This window comes from Trichosurus vulpecula, chromosome 8 (genome assembly GCF_011100635.1).
Source record: "Trichosurus vulpecula isolate mTriVul1 chromosome 8, mTriVul1.pri, whole genome shotgun sequence".
NCBI classification, from domain to species: domain Eukaryota; kingdom Metazoa; phylum Chordata; class Mammalia; order Diprotodontia; family Phalangeridae; genus Trichosurus; species Trichosurus vulpecula.
Window position 1 is genome coordinate 177,014,138 of NC_050580.1, and position 18,798 is coordinate 177,032,935.

General features: G+C 46.1%; 1 protein-coding gene across 3 annotated transcripts in view; it reads left to right on the plus strand.

Moving 5' to 3' along the window:
• Positions 1 to 18,682, plus strand: part of LOC118859071 (myosin-7) — a 33,268-nt gene extending 14,586 nt beyond the window's left edge. The window contains exons 23-40 of one of the 3 annotated variants that reach the window (XM_036769499.1): positions 1,078 to 1,320; positions 2,589 to 2,765; positions 3,348 to 3,493; positions 4,892 to 4,982; positions 6,946 to 7,335; positions 7,988 to 8,114; positions 8,428 to 8,546; positions 9,514 to 9,710; positions 10,519 to 10,702; positions 11,687 to 11,852; positions 12,098 to 12,222; positions 13,074 to 13,382; positions 14,338 to 14,541; positions 15,734 to 15,859; positions 15,963 to 16,238; positions 17,440 to 17,535; positions 17,733 to 17,867; positions 18,439 to 18,682. In XM_036769499.1, the coding sequence (XP_036625394.1) occupies positions 1,078 to 1,320; positions 2,589 to 2,765; positions 3,348 to 3,493; positions 4,892 to 4,982; positions 6,946 to 7,335; positions 7,988 to 8,114; positions 8,428 to 8,546; positions 9,514 to 9,710; positions 10,519 to 10,702; positions 11,687 to 11,852; positions 12,098 to 12,222; positions 13,074 to 13,382; positions 14,338 to 14,541; positions 15,734 to 15,859; positions 15,963 to 16,238; positions 17,440 to 17,535; positions 17,733 to 17,867; positions 18,439 to 18,450 (3,123 nt within the window). In that variant the 3' untranslated portion in view covers positions 18,451 to 18,682. The remainder of the gene's footprint in view (positions 1 to 1,077; positions 1,321 to 2,588; positions 2,766 to 3,347; positions 3,494 to 4,891; positions 4,983 to 6,945; positions 7,336 to 7,987; positions 8,115 to 8,427; positions 8,547 to 9,513; positions 9,711 to 10,518; positions 10,703 to 11,686; positions 11,853 to 12,097; positions 12,223 to 13,073; positions 13,383 to 14,337; positions 14,542 to 15,733; positions 15,860 to 15,962; positions 16,239 to 17,439; positions 17,536 to 17,732; positions 17,868 to 18,438) is intronic. The other 2 variants (XM_036769496.1, XM_036769498.1) reach the window with 2 other exon arrangements.
• Positions 18,683 to 18,798: the final 116 nt, after the last annotated feature.

Below are 18,798 nucleotides of genomic sequence, written 5' to 3' on the forward strand. Positions count from 1 at the left end.
TCCACCATCTTGGTTCCTTCTCCCTCTAAGAAAAGGTTTCTAGAAGCAACACCTTTAAGGAGCATTAGCAGAGGGTTCTCACTAAGCAGGGAGCAAATGTCCTGACTCCCAAACCCCAAACCTCCATGTCTCCCTTGCTTAGATCCCAATGGGACTGTGCTCTTCTGATAGGTTTATGTATCTGATAATCACATTTTTATTATGTTGAATGCTTTCCAATGCACCTTAACATCCAATTTCTCATTTGATCTTTACAATACCCCTGTAAGAAGAGGTATTATTAGCCCCACTTCTCAGATGGGAAAAGAGAGTTTCCAAGAGATTAAATAACCTGCCTCAGTCACCCAGAAAGTGAGAGGCAGAGCAGGGCCCAGAGCCCAAATCTCTTCATCCCTCACCAGACTCTCCTTTCACCAGTAAAATAATCACCTCTTTAGAGTAGTTGCAGTCTGCTCTGTAAGAGAGCTTACCCACACCGATGAAATCCCAGGTCCATCAAAATGTTGAAGCAGAGTCATTTCTTGAGATTCTTTTCTCTCTTTTCCTTGTCTTCACTCATTTCTCATTCTCTCCTTCTTCCTACCAAGTGGAAAGGAAAAGTAGGACAGAAAAAGAGATAGGGATAGGGATTAGACCTGTATTTTCATTAATACCAATGCAAGTCAGCATCTTCTCTTCTACCTAAAATCTTAGAGAATTGCCTATAACAGAAGATAAGTGATTTGCCCAGGGGCACACAGCCAGCATGTGTCAGAAGCAGCATTTGAACCTGGACTGGACCAGCACTTTATTCACTTCAAGAAATCCCTGTCCCATTTCCTCTCTAGTACTTCCATCCTTCTAAGACACACTGCCCCAGTTCCTGTCTCCTCCTGCCTTCTATGAAAGTTGATATAGGCTGGGAAGCCCCAGGAAAGTCTAGGATCTAAAGACAGAGGTTCTTGTCCATCCTGTCCAGCATATTTCCCCATAAGGACTGTGCCTCTTTCTCCTTCTCTCATCCTCCTCCTAGTTGGAGTGACCCCAGCTCCAACGGGCCTCCAAACTACCCTCAGTCACCCTCACTCTTGCCCTCAGGAACAAGACAACCTGGCAGATGCAGAAGAGCGCTGTGACCAGCTGATCAAAAACAAAATCCAGCTGGAGGCCAAAGTGAAGGAGCAGATGGAACGCCTGGAGGATGAGGAAGAGATGAATGCTGAGCTCACAGCCAAGAAGCGAAAGCTGGAGGATGAGTGCTCAGAGCTCAAGAGGGACATTGATGATCTGGAGCTGACCCTGGCCAAGGTGGAGAAGGAGAAGCACGCAACGGAGAACAAGGTGAGCAGAGGTTCCCATCTAGCTGATGCCAGCCAACGTGGCTGCTAGTGGTACCCAAGTTCACAGGATTTTAAATTCTCCAACTGTCAAAGATTGGAGAATAGCTTCTTTCTATATTTAGTTCCACAGACCTGAAAATAGTTATTATGTTCCCCATTGATCTTCTCTTTTCCAAGCTGACATTGGAACTCATGACAACCCAACAGCGAGGTGGTGTAGTAGATAGAGTGCCAGGTCTGGAGTCAGGAAGACTCATCTTCATGAGTTAAAACCTGGCCTCAGACATTTACTAGCTAGGTGACCCTGGGCAAATCACTTAACCCTGTTTGCCTCAGTTTCCTCATATGTAAAATGAGCTGGAGAAGGAAATGACAAAGTACTCCAGCATCTTTGCCAAGAAAACCCCAAATGGTGTCATGAAGAGTCCGACATGACTAAAAACAGCTAAACAAAAACAAATATATCAATTTAATTTTTTTTCCTTAAGAGTGCCATTTTCCAGCCTAATAAGTCATTTGAAAACCTTCTTTTCAAATTCCTTTTACATTTGCTATCTCCATAACATTGCATGCATTTCTGTCTTCTGAGTTCTCCCATTTCTCTGCATCCTTCATAAAACAGAGTCCAAAACTGGTCAAAGTACCAAAAAACAACTGACCAATTCCCACTTTTTCAAACCATACTCTTCATAGCAAAATTCAATATTATTCTACTTTCACAACAGTTCATGGCATTGACTGTCCACTAGGACAGCTATGATGATCTTCTCTATCCACCAGAATATCTACTTTTTCTAAATGTACATTGACCATGTTCACAGATGTGAAATCAGTAAATACTGATGCCTTCCCCTTCCTAACCCTTCCTTCCTTCTCTTGCCCCCCAGGTCACTAGACTAGGTAGGAGACATTATCATCATCCTACAGGAAATACATTCATATTCCTTCCCAATCTCCATCAAATTCCCTATGAAAATCTGGAGAAAAAATTTAGGAGAGAGAAGCAGAGCTGTTTCCTTCCTGTTCATTGCCTGATTTCTTTAACAACTCTGGGCTCATGGACCTAGCACTTATCATGGTACATTGGGTTTTCCCACATATAAGAAGCTGTCATGATTAACCAGGTTCCACCTCTGATCCCTGTGGTATTTGGGGACAAATGGTCTCTGGAATTGAATCTCTGGGAATTTCCTTTAAATACAACCTCATGGTACTACAAGTGGTGTACCACCAGTGGCCTCATGGCGATTGTGGTTTCTTGGATGCTAGGTCAAGAACTTAACAGAAGAAATGGCTGGGCTGGATGAGATCATTGTCAAGCTGACCAAGGAAAAGAAGGCCCTACAGGAAGCCCACCAGCAAGCACTGGATGACCTACAGGCTGAGGAGGACAAGGTCAACACCCTAACTAAAGCCAAGGTCAAGCTGGAACAGCAAGTGGATGATGTAAGTAGATGGTCTGTTGTGGGACTGGAATACCACATTAGTCTGGGCTTTGCAGGGTGGTGGGTAGGACTAGGGGAGAAGAATCTTTATTTTTCATGATATATTCTCTGGAGAGAAAATAGGGAGAAAAGAGAGAATTGTTCTTTGATCCTAGTCGTTAACCTAATCTCATCAGCATTATCAGAGGTGGGTGAGGGATCTCCATTGTCACCCAGGTTCAAGCCCATTTTTCCTGCCAGTACAGGAGTTTGGGAGGTTAGACGCACTGGGAAGGAATTGAAGTGCTTAATAATTGTATGAGTTTCATTTCAAAAAGGGATTGCTAGGGATCCTAAGTTTTTATATGAAATCTAATCTTCAGTGATCATTCCATATAAATTTGGGGGTTCATCTATAGATCTCTGGTGATGTCTGTCCAATAGAATCATGGTTAGTATCTTTCTAGAACTGGACTTCTCCCAAGTTGCAAATTGTCCCCCCTTGTGATTTCTCAATTCCTGGCGTAATTGACCTCACAAGATTCCCAAGACAGACTCTCCATCTCACTCTGAGTGATTGGCCTATTTTCTTTCTCCATGCCAGCTGGAGGGATCCCTGGAACAGGAGAAGAAGATTCGGATGGACCTAGAGCGGGCAAAGCGAAAGCTAGAAGGTGACCTGAAACTGACTCAGGAGAGCATCATGGACCTGGAAAATGATAAGCAGCAGTTGGATGAGCGGCTGAAAAAGTACAGTGTCCCCTGCCATCTTCCCATCCCTTCCTTAGCTAGGAAAGGTTATTTTTGTTATGGTATCACACAGATAGGCCCAAGCTTCTGCTTTCTGCCTTCTTAAGTGCGTGGGGGGAGCAGGGGATCAGTGAAGCCAACGGCTGTCTTTTTGTTATCCTTGGCCCTTCTGACATGACTAGCCATGCATCTTCTTCTAGTCATAGGTCTCTTTTTATGTCACTTCGTGTGCACTGTTTGGCCTTGATGATTTACTACAGTCTGCTTTTAACCACCCACTATATGTCCCTCTATAGCCCTCTGGGTGAGCCTCAATTTCCATTTTTTAAAAATTGTGGTATTCTAAGATTCCCAACTACCCAACCTCACTAGGGTTCGTTCATAAAAACAATACATTAAAATTGTGTAGCACTCCAAAGTGTTACATGGATGTAAAGCATAATCACTAGTCTTATTAAAATTGTTGTTCAGAACTATGAATGAATGAATAATCTTACTGCACTCTAAAATGAGCAAAAAAGTATGTAGGGCAAATATTGTTCCCATTTTACAGATTAGAAAACTCAGACCAAAAAAGATTAAGTGATATCCAAGATCATAAAATCACAGAACCACAGAATTTTAGAGTTAGAAGAGTACAGGTTATCTAGATTGTTTTCAATGATTTTTTTACAAGGAAATTAGACATCATTTAGTCCAATCCCTCATTATACAGATGATGAAACTGAGGCATAGTTGAAACTCCCCAAGGATTTAAGGGACTTGCTTCAGATTACACTGCTAGTTAATGACAGAACTTTGATTAGAACCCAGGTCTACTGACTCTATGATAGTATCCAATTCTCAATGTATAGAGCTGTAGGTATAAAAGATATAGGTGGGGCAGCTAGGTGGTGCAGTGATTAGAGCACCAGCCCTGGAGTCAGGGGGACCTGAGTCAAATGTGGCCTCAGACACTTGACACACTTAATAGCTGTGTGACCTTGGTCACTTGACCCCAATTGTCCTGTCTTCCCCCCTCCAAAAAAAATAGGTAATTGAGCTGCCTCTGTAGTTACTCCAGTATATCCTAAAGGTATCTGTCACTTCTCCATAAGTTTAGTTATTTCAGTTGTATCCAACACTTCATGACTCCATTTGGGGTTTTCTCGGCAAAGATACTACAGTGGTTTGCCATTTCCTTCTCCAGCTCATTTTACAGATGAGGCAAACAGAGTTAAGTGACTTGCCCAGGGTCACACAGTTAGTATCTGAGGCCAGATGTGAACTCAAGAAGATGGGTCTTCCTGACTTCAGGCCCAACACTCTATCTACTGTGCCACCTAGCATAAGTAGTGAGGTCTTTTCAAGACCTGCCTGCTGTCTCTATCTCTCATCCTCATACCCCCTCTTCCACAGGAAGGACTTTGAACTGAATGCTCTCAATGCAAGAATTGAGGATGAGCAAGCTCTGGGCAGCCAACTGCAGAAGAAACTCAAAGAGCTACAGGTAAGGCCTGGGAATGATACAGGTCCTGAGACACAGAAACCCTTTGTCTAGTTCTTGGCTTCCCCAACCAGTCCTTCCATGACTCTCCCTGCTTATATGATTAGACCTTGTTGGATAAGGTTGAGGACTAGAACTCTGTCATCAACCAATCAAGAAGAAAATGGAAATACACCAACAATCTCATGAAGGATTATCCAGCCCTTTCTTGGCTGAAAAGCAGGAACTTGCTATTCTCCTTAGTCCCAACTGGCACCATCACTACACTGTGTCAAGTTGTGGGTAGGGGAAGCAAGTCAACAGAAAAGGGACATCCAACCCATCAGACAGGGTTCTAATTTGCTTTCAAGTCCAACATTGTGGGAATTCAGAGGATGACAGAACTAGAAGGAAACTTAGAGATCATCTAACCCAAGTCTCCCATTTTTACAACTAAGGCTCAGGAAAGATAAATGATTTTCCAAAAACCATTTGGGTAGTAAGTAACATGTTCAAGAGTTAAACCTCGGTTTACTGACTACCAGTCCAGTGGATCTTTCCACTAGTAGACCATGTTAACTTTCTCCTTTCCTCCCGGGGGCAGTACTATTGCCTGATATTACTAGAACCTCCTTAGGGAGGACATTGAAGTCTGCTTATCCCGCTATGGCAATGAGAAGAAGGGAATTGTAACTCTTGCCAGTCATAGACATTCATACACTTGTACCCTGTTACCTCTCTCCTTTCTCCATCTTCTACTCCTTGGGCCAAAGAAGCCAAGAGGCTTTTCTCCACTGGCTTATATTTCCCAAAATTATAGTCATAGAGTTCTCTCCTTCTTTCTTTTCCATTCTCATCATGACAAATTCAGAATTTGCAAATTGGAAGGCCCTTAAGCAATCACTAAGTCCAACCCCAGCAAAACTTATCTTTCATTTCACTGTTCTCTCACTTGACCTTTATCACCTCTCATAGGATCAGAGATCTCGTTTTCTCTTTCTTCCAAAAATGGCTATAAAAACTCAACATTGGGGTTTGCCTATTCCAACTGGTCTCCATAATAGCATTTGGCCAGCAATAGGATAAAATTAGACCTATTTTCTTGATTTCCAGGAATTAGTGTTGAAAATGATGATTGTTTTTAATACAGGCAAAAGAAAAGCCTTCTCAAGAAGGAGCTGATCCACATTTTCACCTGATAAACCTTAGTTTTAGATGCCTTTGGGCCAAAAATATGTGGAAGCTTGGCCCTCTTGTGAGATAGCCTGTGACGATCAATAGTCATGAACCTCCTTCTGGAATATAGAGGGTTTGAGTTTATTCTCTGAATGAAGACTCTTTCACTAATCAAGAATATGACCTTCCCATATCTCCAAAGGCTAATACTTCCACCTGATTCTTTGACTTTTTAAAAGTCCTAGTTCAGATTGTTGGTCCTTCTGGTCTTCAGTAAGAGACAAATGACTCCCCCCTCCTCATTTGATACACTACAAAAATATTGTAAATTGCAATCGCATACCTTTGAACAAAGGACTTTAACCCACTTCAAGAGCTAGTTTCAATACCTTTCATCCTGTAAGCAGTGTGTTATCCTCCAAAGTCTTTAAAAACAATGAGGGTCCATTTCAAGGTGATTTTGCAGAAGTGTTTAGATCCTATAGAATTTAGGCCTAAGGAATGCTATAGGCAGAGAGGCAATTTGGCAGAGTAGATAGAGTGCTGGATATTAAGGCAGAAAGACCTAGATTCAAATCCCACCTCCAACACATACGAGCTGTGTAAGTCACTTAATGTCTCTGAGCTTTAATTTCCTTGTATATAAAATGAGGATTGGGTTCAATGAGCCCATAAATCCCTTCTAGCTCTAAATTTACGATCCCATATCTTTTAGAACATGACAAATTAGAACTCAGATGCTGACTTGGGAGTTCCATAATGGATGTCTCTGACTCTCTGAGTAAGTAATGGCTCTTCTCTCTGTCCCCAGGCTCGAATTGAGGAGCTGGAGGAGGAGCTGGAAGCAGAGAGGACAGCCAGGGCCAAGGTAGAGAAGCTGCGCTCTGACTTATCCAGGGAACTGGAGGAGATCAGCGAGAGGCTGGAGGAGGCCGGCGGGGCCACTTCTGTCCAGATCGAGATGAACAAGAAGAGGGAGGCTGAATTCCAGAAGATGCGGAGGGACCTGGAAGAGGCCACGCTGCAGCACGAGGCCACAGCGGCCGCCCTGCGTAAGAAGCACGCAGACAGCGTGGCTGAGCTGGGAGAGCAGATCGACAACCTGCAGAGGGTCAAGCAGAAGCTGGAGAAGGAGAAGAGCGAGTTCAAGCTGGAGCTGGATGATGTCACCTCCAACATGGAGCAGATCATCAAGGCCAAGGTGAGAGCTCCACAAAGGAGGCGTGCATGGCCCAGTCTCTCTCCCTCAATTTCCCCTACCTAGCTCCATCTACTCATCACCTCCTCTTTATTTCTCATCTTCTTTCTGGGAACCAATCTTGACATTCACTTTATTATCTACCATATATTTCTTCTCATCCTTCTTTGACCATTTCTTCTTTCCTTGATCATAAGCAGATAGGTGGCACAGTAGATAGAGCATGGGACTTGCACTCAGAAAGACCTGGGTTCAAATCTAGCCTCAGATGCTTACTCGCTGTATGACTCTGGGCAAGTCCCTTGCCCTCTGTCTGCCTCTGTTTCCTAATCTGTAAAGTGAGGATAATTATAGCACCTACCCCATGGGTAATTGTGAGGATCAAATAAGCTCACCTATGTAAAGTGCTTTGTAAACCTGAAAGCCTTATATAAATGCTAGCTACTGGTCTCTCTTTCTTCTTTCATTTTCTTCTCTTTCCCTACTCAGACTTCCCTTTGTCCAGCTGTTTCTTTTGTTCATTGACTCCTTCCCTTAGTGCCTCTTTGGCTATGCTTCCTCCACCTTCCACTCTTCTTTAATGCCTCACCCTGGGAGCCCAAATCTTTGAACCATGTCCCTATCCTCCATTCTCCATTGCCTTCTCCATCCTCAGGCTAACTTGGAGAAGATGTGCCGAACCCTAGAAGACCAAATGAACGAGCATCGCAGCAAGGCAGAGGAGACACAGCGTTCTGTCAATGACCTCACCAGCCAAAGGGCCAAGTTACAGACGGAAAATGGTGAGGTTGGGCTGGGCCGAGCTGGGGTGCTCCACGAGGGGTCAACACCTTCCCCCCCACCCCGCCAACATGAATGGGCTTGGGCCACCTCAGTCCCTAAATCAGTAGCATTGCTAGGTAGGCCCACAAGATCACCACCAGCAGCACTGTCCCCTATGCCCCCAATCCCTCCCCCCCCCACACACACACACACTACAAATCCCTGGTTCAAATCATTCCAGAGATCTGAGACTAAGGGTCAGGACAGGGTTTTTGGATAGGAAAGGGGATTATTGACTTTCAGGAGCTAAACAAGTACTCTTTGCTTCCCCAGGTGAGCTGTCCCGCCAGCTGGATGAGAAGGAGGCTCTGATCTCCCAGCTGACCCGAGGCAAGCTCACCTACACACAGCAAATGGAAGATCTCAAGAGGCAGCTGGAAGAGGAGGTCAAGGTGAGGCTGGGACTTCTCATCCATTTCCAGTCCCTTAAACACTCTTCTGGTGGAGGGCAGAAATTAGCAATCACCTCAGCTCCCCCATTTCCCTCTCACAGCCCCCAAAGTGAGACTTCCCAGACCTCCAAAAAGAATGTATCCCAAGGGATGGATGCTTGACCCCTTCTGTCCATCTTATTCACCAGCTTGAGGCCTCTGTTCCCACTAATTGAGTATGAAGGACTTAGATATGATTTAGGGCAGGGATGACGAACCTGCAGCCTCTAGGCCACATGTGCAGCAGGTTCCCTACACCCGATGCAGAGAAAGAAGGAGAGCTAATAGATAGCTGAGGATGAGAGGAAATGGAGAAAGAGCAAGAACACCCGTGGTGGAACATGAAAATGCAATGCCAGCTCTGGAGTCAAAAGATACAGCTTTGAACCCTGGCTCAACCACTTAGTATGTGATCTTGGCCAAGTTCCATAGTGTCTCTAGGCCTTAACTTCTCTATCTGCAAAATGAGAGGTCTCAAACTAGGATCTTGAAGAGTCTAGAAGCTCTAAATCCTAGAGACAGCATGGAATAGTGGATAGAGTACTGAACTTGGAGTTAGGAAGACCCAGGCTCAAAATGTACCTCAGATACATCCCAGCCGTTTGACCCTGGCAAGCTACTTCATCTCTCTGTGCCTCAGTTTCCTCATCTGTAAAATAAGGGGGTTGGACTCTATGGGCTTTGAGGTCCCTTCCAGCTCTCAACCCATGATCCTATGACACAGAGTAAGTTCTCAGTAAATCCTTGCGGATTTGTTTTAATGTATTGACTAAGGGTAAGGACTAAGGGTAAACTCGGAGAAAAAGTTAATGGCAAGAAAACTGATGGGAAAAAACCGTCATGGGGGATGGAAGATGTGATTTGTCCCACTATCACACCCAGAAATGGTACACATATTCTCTACCTTTTCCACCCACCCTACTCCCAGGCAAAGAATGCCCTGGCACATGCCCTACAGTCAGCCCGCCATGACTGTGACCTCCTGAGGGAGCAGTATGAGGAGGAGACTGAGGCCAAGGCAGAGCTACAGCGTGTGCTGTCCAAAGCCAACTCAGAGGTGGCACAATGGAGGACCAAGTATGAGACAGACGCTATCCAGAGGACTGAAGAGCTGGAGGAGGCCAAGTGAGTCCCTGTGGTCTCCCCAATCCCCTTTGTCACTACGTAGAGCATAAGCAAGGCTCAGATTCAAGGCTTAAGGCTCAGGGGCCAAACCTCTCTTCAAGAAGTTCTTTGGGGGTGGGAGACAAACCTCTTCCCCCATTCCTGCATCTTCTCCTCTCAGGGAAGCTTTTTGCTCGCGTTATGTTTTGGATTTGAATATAAGACGAACAAAAGGTTTGTCTGTGTGCAGAGAGTTACGACATGTGGCAGGGCATTGAAGCCCTGGGAAAGGCTGCATGGCCGGGTATATGAACTCAATGCAGGAAATGTACTTTTCCATCATATTTTTTATCTAGAACTTCATACCAGGTTATAAAGACATCTCTTTTTTGAGTGTGGTGTTGGTGTTCTTTATCTTAAGTGAATGTCGTGGAGGTAGCATGTCAATTTTGTGGGCTCCAGATTGTGCTGGTACCTGTTCTTAGATTATCTGTTCTAAGTTTCTCTAGCATGGGTTCTAGATCACTCCAGTGCTCTTAGCTCCTCTTCCAGTCACTAAGACATTTGCATGTTCTCTAGATCACTCTGATGCCTGGCCAAAGACTGTTTTAGGTTTCTCTAAGAAGGATTCTAAGGCTGCTGGTCTTCAGTCACTGTGCTGTTTATGTGTTGCCCAGATCACTCTAGTACCTAGCCTCGGGCTGCTCTAGGTTTCTCTAACAAGGTTCTGGATTAATCAAATGGCCTTGCAGGCCATAGGAGTGCCCAGAAATCATTTCCCAGATGGTTCATGCTGCTTTGCTTTGCCTCCTACCTCCACCCTGGTCAGGAAGAAGCTGGCCCAGAGGCTACAGGATGCAGAGGAGGCCGTGGAGGCTGTGAATGCCAAGTGCGCATCCCTAGAGAAGACCAAGCACCGACTGCAGAATGAAATTGAGGACCTGATGGTGGATGTGGAACGGTCCAATGCTGCTGCTGCTGCTCTGGACAAGAAACAGAGGAACTTTGACAAGGTGAGGACAGGCAGGATGGAGAGGGACTGCCACAGGGTCTGAGGGCTCATCCGGTCCAAGCTTTAGAGCCTGAAGGGATGTTCAAGACACTTATCACAATGCCTTCATCTTACAGATGAAGAAATTAACTTGCCCAATGTCATGCAGGTATCAGGCGGTAAACCCAGGGTTCAATTATGACTGCTATGACTCCAAGTCCAATCCTTTTACTGGGTGGGCCATTCTACAGATGAAGAAGGAACGAGAGACAAGGGGGTAGAATCTCCACAATGGGGCTAAAGTCAGAGGCAGGTGAACAGAAGGAAGAGAAAGCTGGATAAGAGTAAAAGGGGCCAAAGAAGAGCACAGAGGATCTGAGTGATGCCCAGAGGGTAGAGCCCAGGCATGGAGAAGGAGGCAAAGAGAGACATTTGGGGAGAGGAAGCCAAGGGGATGGGGAGATGGGAGGATAGGCGTGCCAAAGAAGATGAAGGCAAGGAAGGTGAGGATGTAGAAGAGAAATGGGCCAGGAAGTGGGTATGGAAGGAGGCCCCAGGAATAGGGTTGAGGGGAGGGGAGCCTGGAGACTCTGTTGAGTGACTTGGTCCCCATCCCTGGCCCTTGATAAAATTCAGAGAAACTTGGACAAGCTGTGGAGGAAAAGGAGGGGGAAGGGAACTAGGAAAGAAAAATGAGGAGGAAGATTAAAGATAAGGGGAATCCAAGTAGAGAGATGGAGGAGACGAAGAAAGAAGAAAGGGCAAGAAGGAGAAGGAATATGGTATAGGAATAAGGTGAAAAAGAAAGATAGCATTAGAGGGGCTAATGGAAGGGAGCAATTTGTAGTAAAAGGACCAGGAGAAACTCTCCTGGGGATGAAGGAGACAGTGCTGTGGATGGAAATACAAGCCAAAGATCATGGAACCCAGAACCCTTGAAGTGGAGGGAAGCAGCAGGGGGCCAGCCCTGGGAACCTGTCGAGTGATCTGGTCCATCTTTGCCTAGATCCTTGCCGAGTGGAAGCAGAAATATGAGGAGTCTCAGTCGGAGCTAGAATCATCTCAGAAGGAGGCTCGTTCCCTCAGCACCGAGCTCTTCAAGCTGAAGAATGCCTATGAGGAATCCCTGGAGCATCTGGAGACTTTCAAGAGGGAGAACAAGAACCTCCAAGGTGAGTCAGGGAGGGACCAGAGCAAGGAAGGAGGCAGCAGCAGATGTGGTGATGAGCCAGCTGGCCCTGTCACTGTTACCTCCCACCCACTTGTTCAACTGGCGGTTCAGGAAGGAAATGACAATACGTCAGTCACGGCTCTCCTGGGGAATCCTGATGACTCCTGCAGCCAAAGGCTCCCTTCCCTATGGGATTATACCAAGGATCCCAACCCCATAACCAGGTCTTCTGTCTTTGACCTACAGAGGAGATCTCAGACCTGACAGAGCAGTTGGGCTCCAGCGGGAAGAGTATCCACGAGCTGGAGAAGATCCGGAAACAGCTAGAGGCAGAGAAGCTGGAACTGCAGTCAGCCCTGGAGGAAGCAGAGGTGAGAGGCCTGGGCCCCCATAATGCCCTTCCTCTCCTCGTCTCCTGCCTTCCCTCCCCATCAGCTCAGGCCCATTCTCTCTTACCTCTCTTCCTCTATGTCCATCTTCCAAATTCCATCCACCTACTCGTCTTCTCTCCTGTCCTCTTTTCAGTATCTCCCAGATAGATTTTGAGCTTCAAAAGGCCTTAAAGGTCATCTGGTCCAACTCTTTTCTTTGACAGATGAGGAAACTGAATCCCCTAAATAACTGTCCCCAGGCCATCCAGGTAGTAAGTGGCAAGGCTGAGATTCAAACCCAAGGCCTCTGACTCCAAATCCAGGCCTCTTTCTTCTCCCTGACTCATGTTGTACCTGTCTCCTCTGCTTTGTCTCATACTGGCCACCTTCTTTTTACTCTGCCTCTCCTCTGTCTGTGAAGCCCCCATCTCCTTAGGTCTCTGGCTTTCTTCTTCTGTATCACCTCCACGACCCATTCCCTTATTCCTTCTTTCTTCTTTTGACTCAGCCTGTGTTCCTCAGGGAGGAATCAATGCAGATTTGGCAATCTACCTGTGTGGAAGGAACAATACTTGTTCTGCAATATATAGTCTTAGAGAATTAGTTTCCCGGGTCAACGAGGGGTCAAGTGCCTTACTCAGGTTCACTCAGTCGGTGTGTACCAGAGATAGTGTTTGAGCCAAGGCCGTCCTGTCTCAGTCCATCTCAGATCCACTATGCCAGGCTCTCTCCCCTTTCCCTTATGATCGACCTCACTCAGCATCCATAACTCGTCACACCCACCTCTCCATCCCATGTTCCTATGGCCCTAAAAACCACTCACTCTTAGCTCTTCTCCTTCATTCTCCCAGGCCTCCTTGGAGCACGAGGAGGGGAAGATCCTCCGGGCACAGCTGGAGTTCAACCAGATCAAGGCAGAGATTGAACGGAAGTTGGCAGAGAAAGATGAGGAGATGGAGCAGGCCAAGCGCAACCACCTACGGGTGGTGGACTCCCTGCAGACCTCTCTGGATGCTGAGACCCGCAGCCGGAACGAGGCCCTTCGGGTGAAGAAGAAGATGGAGGGAGACCTCAACGAGATGGAGATCCAGCTCAGCCACGCTAATCGCATAGCTGCTGAGGCCCAGAAGCAAGTCAAGACCCTACAGGGCTTGCTTAAGGTATATCAGCGTTCTCAGAGCCAAAGGCATTCTGTGCCCCCCTCCCCCTGCCGATCCCCCCACCACTGTGGAAATGAGTGGTTTGACAGATGTTTAGTGGTTCAGCAAAAAGAGCGGTGGATTTGGAGATGGAGACCCAGATTTAGCTCCTGCCTCCACTACCTAGGGCAAGTCACTTAGCCTCTCCAGGCCTCAGTTTCTCCATATGTAAAACAAAGGGCTTAGAGCAAATAATCATAATGACAATAATTGTTGTTGCTGTTCAGTAGGGGTTTCCTTGGCAAAGATACCAGAGTGGTTTGCGATTTCCTTCTCTAGCTCGTTTTACTGATGAGGACCTGAGACAAATAAGGTTAAGCGACTTGCCCAGGGTCACACAGCTAGTAAGTGTCTGAGATTAGATTTGAACTCAGATCTTCCTTCCTTCAGGCCCAGCACTCTATCCACTATACCACCCAGCCGTCCAATCATAATAATAGCTAATGTTTATATAATACCTACTATGTACCAGGCCCTGTGCCAAGCACTTTACAAATGTGCTATTATTATCCCCACTTTACGGTTGAGGAAACTGAGGCAAATAGAGGTTAAGCAACCTGCCCAAGGTCACACAACTAGTAAGTGTCTGAGGCCTGATTAGAATTCAGGTTTTCCTCGCTCCAGCCCCAGCCCTCTATCCACCAGCTGCTCTAGGTGGCCTCTAAGATCTCTATTGGGTCTAAATCTAGGATCGTATATTGGGAGCAAGTTCTGGTACAAGCTCTAGAACCCTGGTATCTGGAGCAGCAACTCAAAGGTCATAGCAGAAGTATTGGTCACTGCGTGGGGGAATGGGAACCCCAAGTTTTTTAAACCATCATGGATCTCATAGCTGCCCAGGTCAGCCCAGATGGGGTCCCTCTTGGTTGATGCTACTGCCATTATCCTATCTAATGCCGGTTTCTCTCATTCTTAGGACACCCAGATCCAACTGGACGATGCAGTCCGGGCCAATGATGACCTAAAGGAGAACATCGCCATCGTGGAACGCCGTAACAACCTGCTCCAGGCAGAGCTTGAGGAGCTACGGGCCGTGGTGGAGCAGACAGAAAGGGCCCGGAAGCTGGCTGAACAGGAACTCATCGAGACCAGCGAGCGGGTGCAGCTGCTCCACTCCCAGGTGAGAGGGGAACTCCACTGGTCCTTGTATCAGGGGTGTGCTGGCAAACATTTAACAACCGGCTCTCTGAAGAGCACCATACTTTTACATTTAATCTGCATCACTTTCTTAAGTCTGCAAATCAATAAAATAATAAACAAAGCCCTGTTTGTAGTTTGCTGATTTTTGAGGTTTAAATGTTCACTCTTAATTTAACAATTGGCTGTGGAGCCTGAGCGCATTCTAGCACTCCCTGATTGTGATTTTTAATACTACCAGAGAAAGCGGTCTAGAACAAAACCACTTGTTGAGTGTCGTCTCCCGAGTACAGAGCGTAACACAAAATTACAGAATTTTAGAACTGGAAAGGGCCCGGCAGTATCTAGTCTGATTAGAACTCTTCCAAAAAAGAAACCCCACTATACCATCCCCAACAAATGGTCATCCAGCCTATGCTTAAAGACCTCCAATGACAAAAAGCTATCGAATGGACTTAATGGAGCACTCTAAGTGTTAGATAGGTTGTCTGACATCAAGCCTAAATGTGTTTCTTTGTCACTGTCAGCTTCAGTTTCTCCATCTGTGAAATGAAGGCATTGGAATAAGTCCCTTCCAGGACTAGACCCTGTGATCCTTTGACTATATATCTGATTATGCCAGGATTATTCAACTAGGACATTTTGTTTATATCTTTTTTTGGAGGGGGGAAGGCAGGACAATTGGGGTTAAGTGACTTGCCCAAGGTCACACAGCTAGTAAGTGTGTCAAGTGTCTGAGGCTGGATTTGAACACAGGTCCTCCTGACTCCAGGGCCAGGTCTCTACTCATGGATATTTTATTTGTAATGGTAGCATAAGAGGAGTGGAAAGAGGACTGACATTGGAATTGGGAGAACTGTATTCAAATCCCACCTCAGATATTCAGTAGCTGTATGACCATGGGCAAGTCACTTAACTTCTGAGATCCTCACTTTACTCCTCTGTAAAATGGGGATAATAATCCTTGAGCTCACAGTGTTTTGCAAACCTTATAGTACTACATAAATATACTAAAAGATAACTGTAAAAATTACCATTGTTTATGTACTTTTAGATTAAGGAATTGAACTTGGTTCAGTTCATAGTTGGGGTAAACCACCCTTGGACACAGGACAGCCAATCCAGTGAGTCATGTGTGCCTTTTGTTTCCCTCCCCACCCCCACCCCCAATTTAGAACACCAGCTTAATCAACCAGAAGAAGAAGATGGATGCAGACCTGTCTCAGCTCCAGACAGAAGTGGAGGAGGCCGTGCAGGAGTGCAGGAATGCTGAGGAGAAGGCCAAGAAGGCCATCACTGACGTGAGTACACCAGCCCACCGTCTACTCCCAACCAATGTGACTTCATGGCCATTGGTGTGCCCAGGCCTTAAGGAGGCCCCCTCCCTCTATCCCCACACCCCAGGCAGCCATGATGGCTGAGGAGCTGAAGAAGGAGCAGGACACCAGTGCCCACCTGGAGAGGATGAAGAAGAACATGGAGCAGACCATCAAGGACCTGCAGCACCGGCTGGATGAGGCTGAGCAGATTGCCCTCAAGGGCGGCAAGAAGCAGCTGCAAAAGCTCGAGGCCCGGGTGCGGGAGCTGGAGAACGAGCTCGAGTCGGAGCAGAAACGGAACGCCGAGTCGGTCAAGGGCATGAGGAAATGTGAGAGGCGCATCAAGGAGCTCACCTACCAGGTGAGCCAAACAATGACTTTAGAACACTTTTAGTGTTCTGGGCTCCTTTGCTCTAGACCAGTGGTATCAAACTCAAATAGAAATGGGAGCCACTAAACCATACAGAAAGCTCCCTGCAAGCTGCACGTTAACTTAGAAAACCACATATTAACATCATCTATGTCCTACCAATTACATCTTAATTTGATTCCACTGCACTCAAGAATATTGCAGGCTGCATGTAACCTAGGATGTCTGATACCTCTTATTTAGAACCAAGTCCCCTAAGATAAAGTAAACCCTTTTTCCTTGGCCTTCAGCATAGCTAGCTCCTTCCTAGGGCAGAGAAAGCAGCAGCTAATGCCCCAACTCATAGTCATATTCCACATCATCAGTCCCTAGAAAGCCCAACCCTATAAACTCAACCTCATGGTGTAGCATCATGGGACTATGCCCCAAATTCTGGATGAAGATCATCCAACATAGGTCAAGACCACATTTTGGAAGAGGAAGTAAATATAAGGATCCCCTAAAGAGCTCTACAGGTCTCAGGATCCTAGAAACAACACCAAAATACTTTAAATCCTCTGGGCAAGGACCACTTTCAGCTCCAACTCTAAGCTTTCGTTCTCTAGAATCAGTTTCTGGAGAAAGTTCTTTCTTCCTAAAATTAAAATGCCGCAACACCTTTAGAACAAGGACTAGTGGTGCCATTTGTCCAAAGATCTGGAACATACCACTTTCCATGTAGCAATTCCATTTTAGGAATATCTGAGGTTCTAGAACCAAACCCAGCCTTTACCCTAGAGCAAGAGTCCTTAACTGGAGTGTGTGTACTTATTTTTTTTAAATATTTGATAACTGTATGTCAAAATAATTTATTTCCCTTGAATCTTATATATTTCATGCATTTAAAACACTACTCTGAGAAGTGGTTCATAGGCTTCATAAAACTTCCAAAAGGGTCCATGACACTAAAAAAGCTAAGAACCCCATCTCCAGAGCCAAAGCCCAGAACCTTAACTTTTTCACTAGACAAATCTCAGCTCATGCCTGGGTTACTTTTCCGTGAGACTAAGGAGATTACAGTGATAGTGAGTGAAAAGCAGAAAATGGTGGTTCCTAGTGGAGGGTTTAGTGATAAACAGTAAATGGATTAAAAAGAAAAAAAAAGGTCAGTGGGCTCTCCAGTGACTTCTTCTTCATCCCTGTTCCCTGGCAGACAGAGGAAGACAGGAAGAACCTGCTTCGGCTTCAGGATCTGGTGGACAAGTTACAGCTGAAGGTCAAGGCCTATAAGCGGCAGGCAGAGGAAGCGGTGAGTGTCCACTTCATGGGAGTTGGGAAGCCTGGGGAGTGGACACAGGAGATAGGAGTCTGGATCCAGGTAGCCCAATTGAAGCCCAAAATGGAAAAGGAGTTGGTTCCCCAAGCCAAAGATGCTTAGACAACTCCTTCTGTCCTTACTCCACCCCCAATCATTTCTTTCTGATCTTTTCCCTGCCCCTGCCACAGGAGGAACAAGCCAATACCAACCTGTCCAAGTTCCGGAAGGTCCAACACGAGCTTGATGAGGCTGAGGAACGGGCTGACATTGCTGAGTCGCAGGTCAACAAGCTTCGAGCCAAGAGCCGTGACATTGGTGCCAAGGTGAGCCCCTTGTAGGGTACATTGTACCTCCAATGCCTCCATACTCACCATATTAAACACACCCATCCTGGACCCCATTGCTTCTTCAGAAATGGCACCTCCCTCCAGAAGCATCCCTCTATCAGGCACCCTGTACATAGCTCTCCCCACATGGTTTCTCAAACATTAGGTTTTTTGTCCTCTGGGTCTCTCACACATTGGGCTTCACATCCCAACAGACAGAGACTCTTTTCTGAATCTAATCACCACTAACTAGCTGTGTCACCTTCAGTAAGTCATTTCTCAGTGACTGAGCCTCAATTTCCATTTCTATAAAATGAAAAGGTTTGACTAGAAGATTTTTAGAAGTCTCTTCTAGCTCTAAAATTCTATGATTCTATAAATATCATGCCCAGGCATATCATCATCCCTGAAACTGAACCCATTACAACCCTGGAAATTCTTGACCTCTGCCCCTTTGACCCTCACCATATACCCCTCGTGATCCAAACCCTGGAGAACTTTTACACTGATTCCCAAGAGACTCCCACACAACCTTCCTCCATAACCTCCATATCTGTCCTTTCCACAGAGTGCACCATAAGTTCCATCGAAGCCCAGAACCAGACCCTTCTCCCATAATCCTGGTCCCTGGTTTCCTTCCCTCAGAACTGACTCGGACTTTGTTTCCTTTCAGAAGGGCTTGAATGAGGAGTAGCCAGGCCACAATGTCCTGCACTGACCTGGAGGTGCAATTATGGGCCTTCTTAACTCCATGGTCCCTGTACAATAGACCCTGCCTAGGAAATAGAATAAAAAATTCTCCTAGAAGCTAAGACACTGGCTCCTGCCTTTTCTTCTGCGCCACTTTGCCCTAATGTAGAGAATGTGGGGAGACAGGATGAATTATTGGGAAGGAGAAGCTTCAGGGGAATAAGTTAGGAGGCATCCA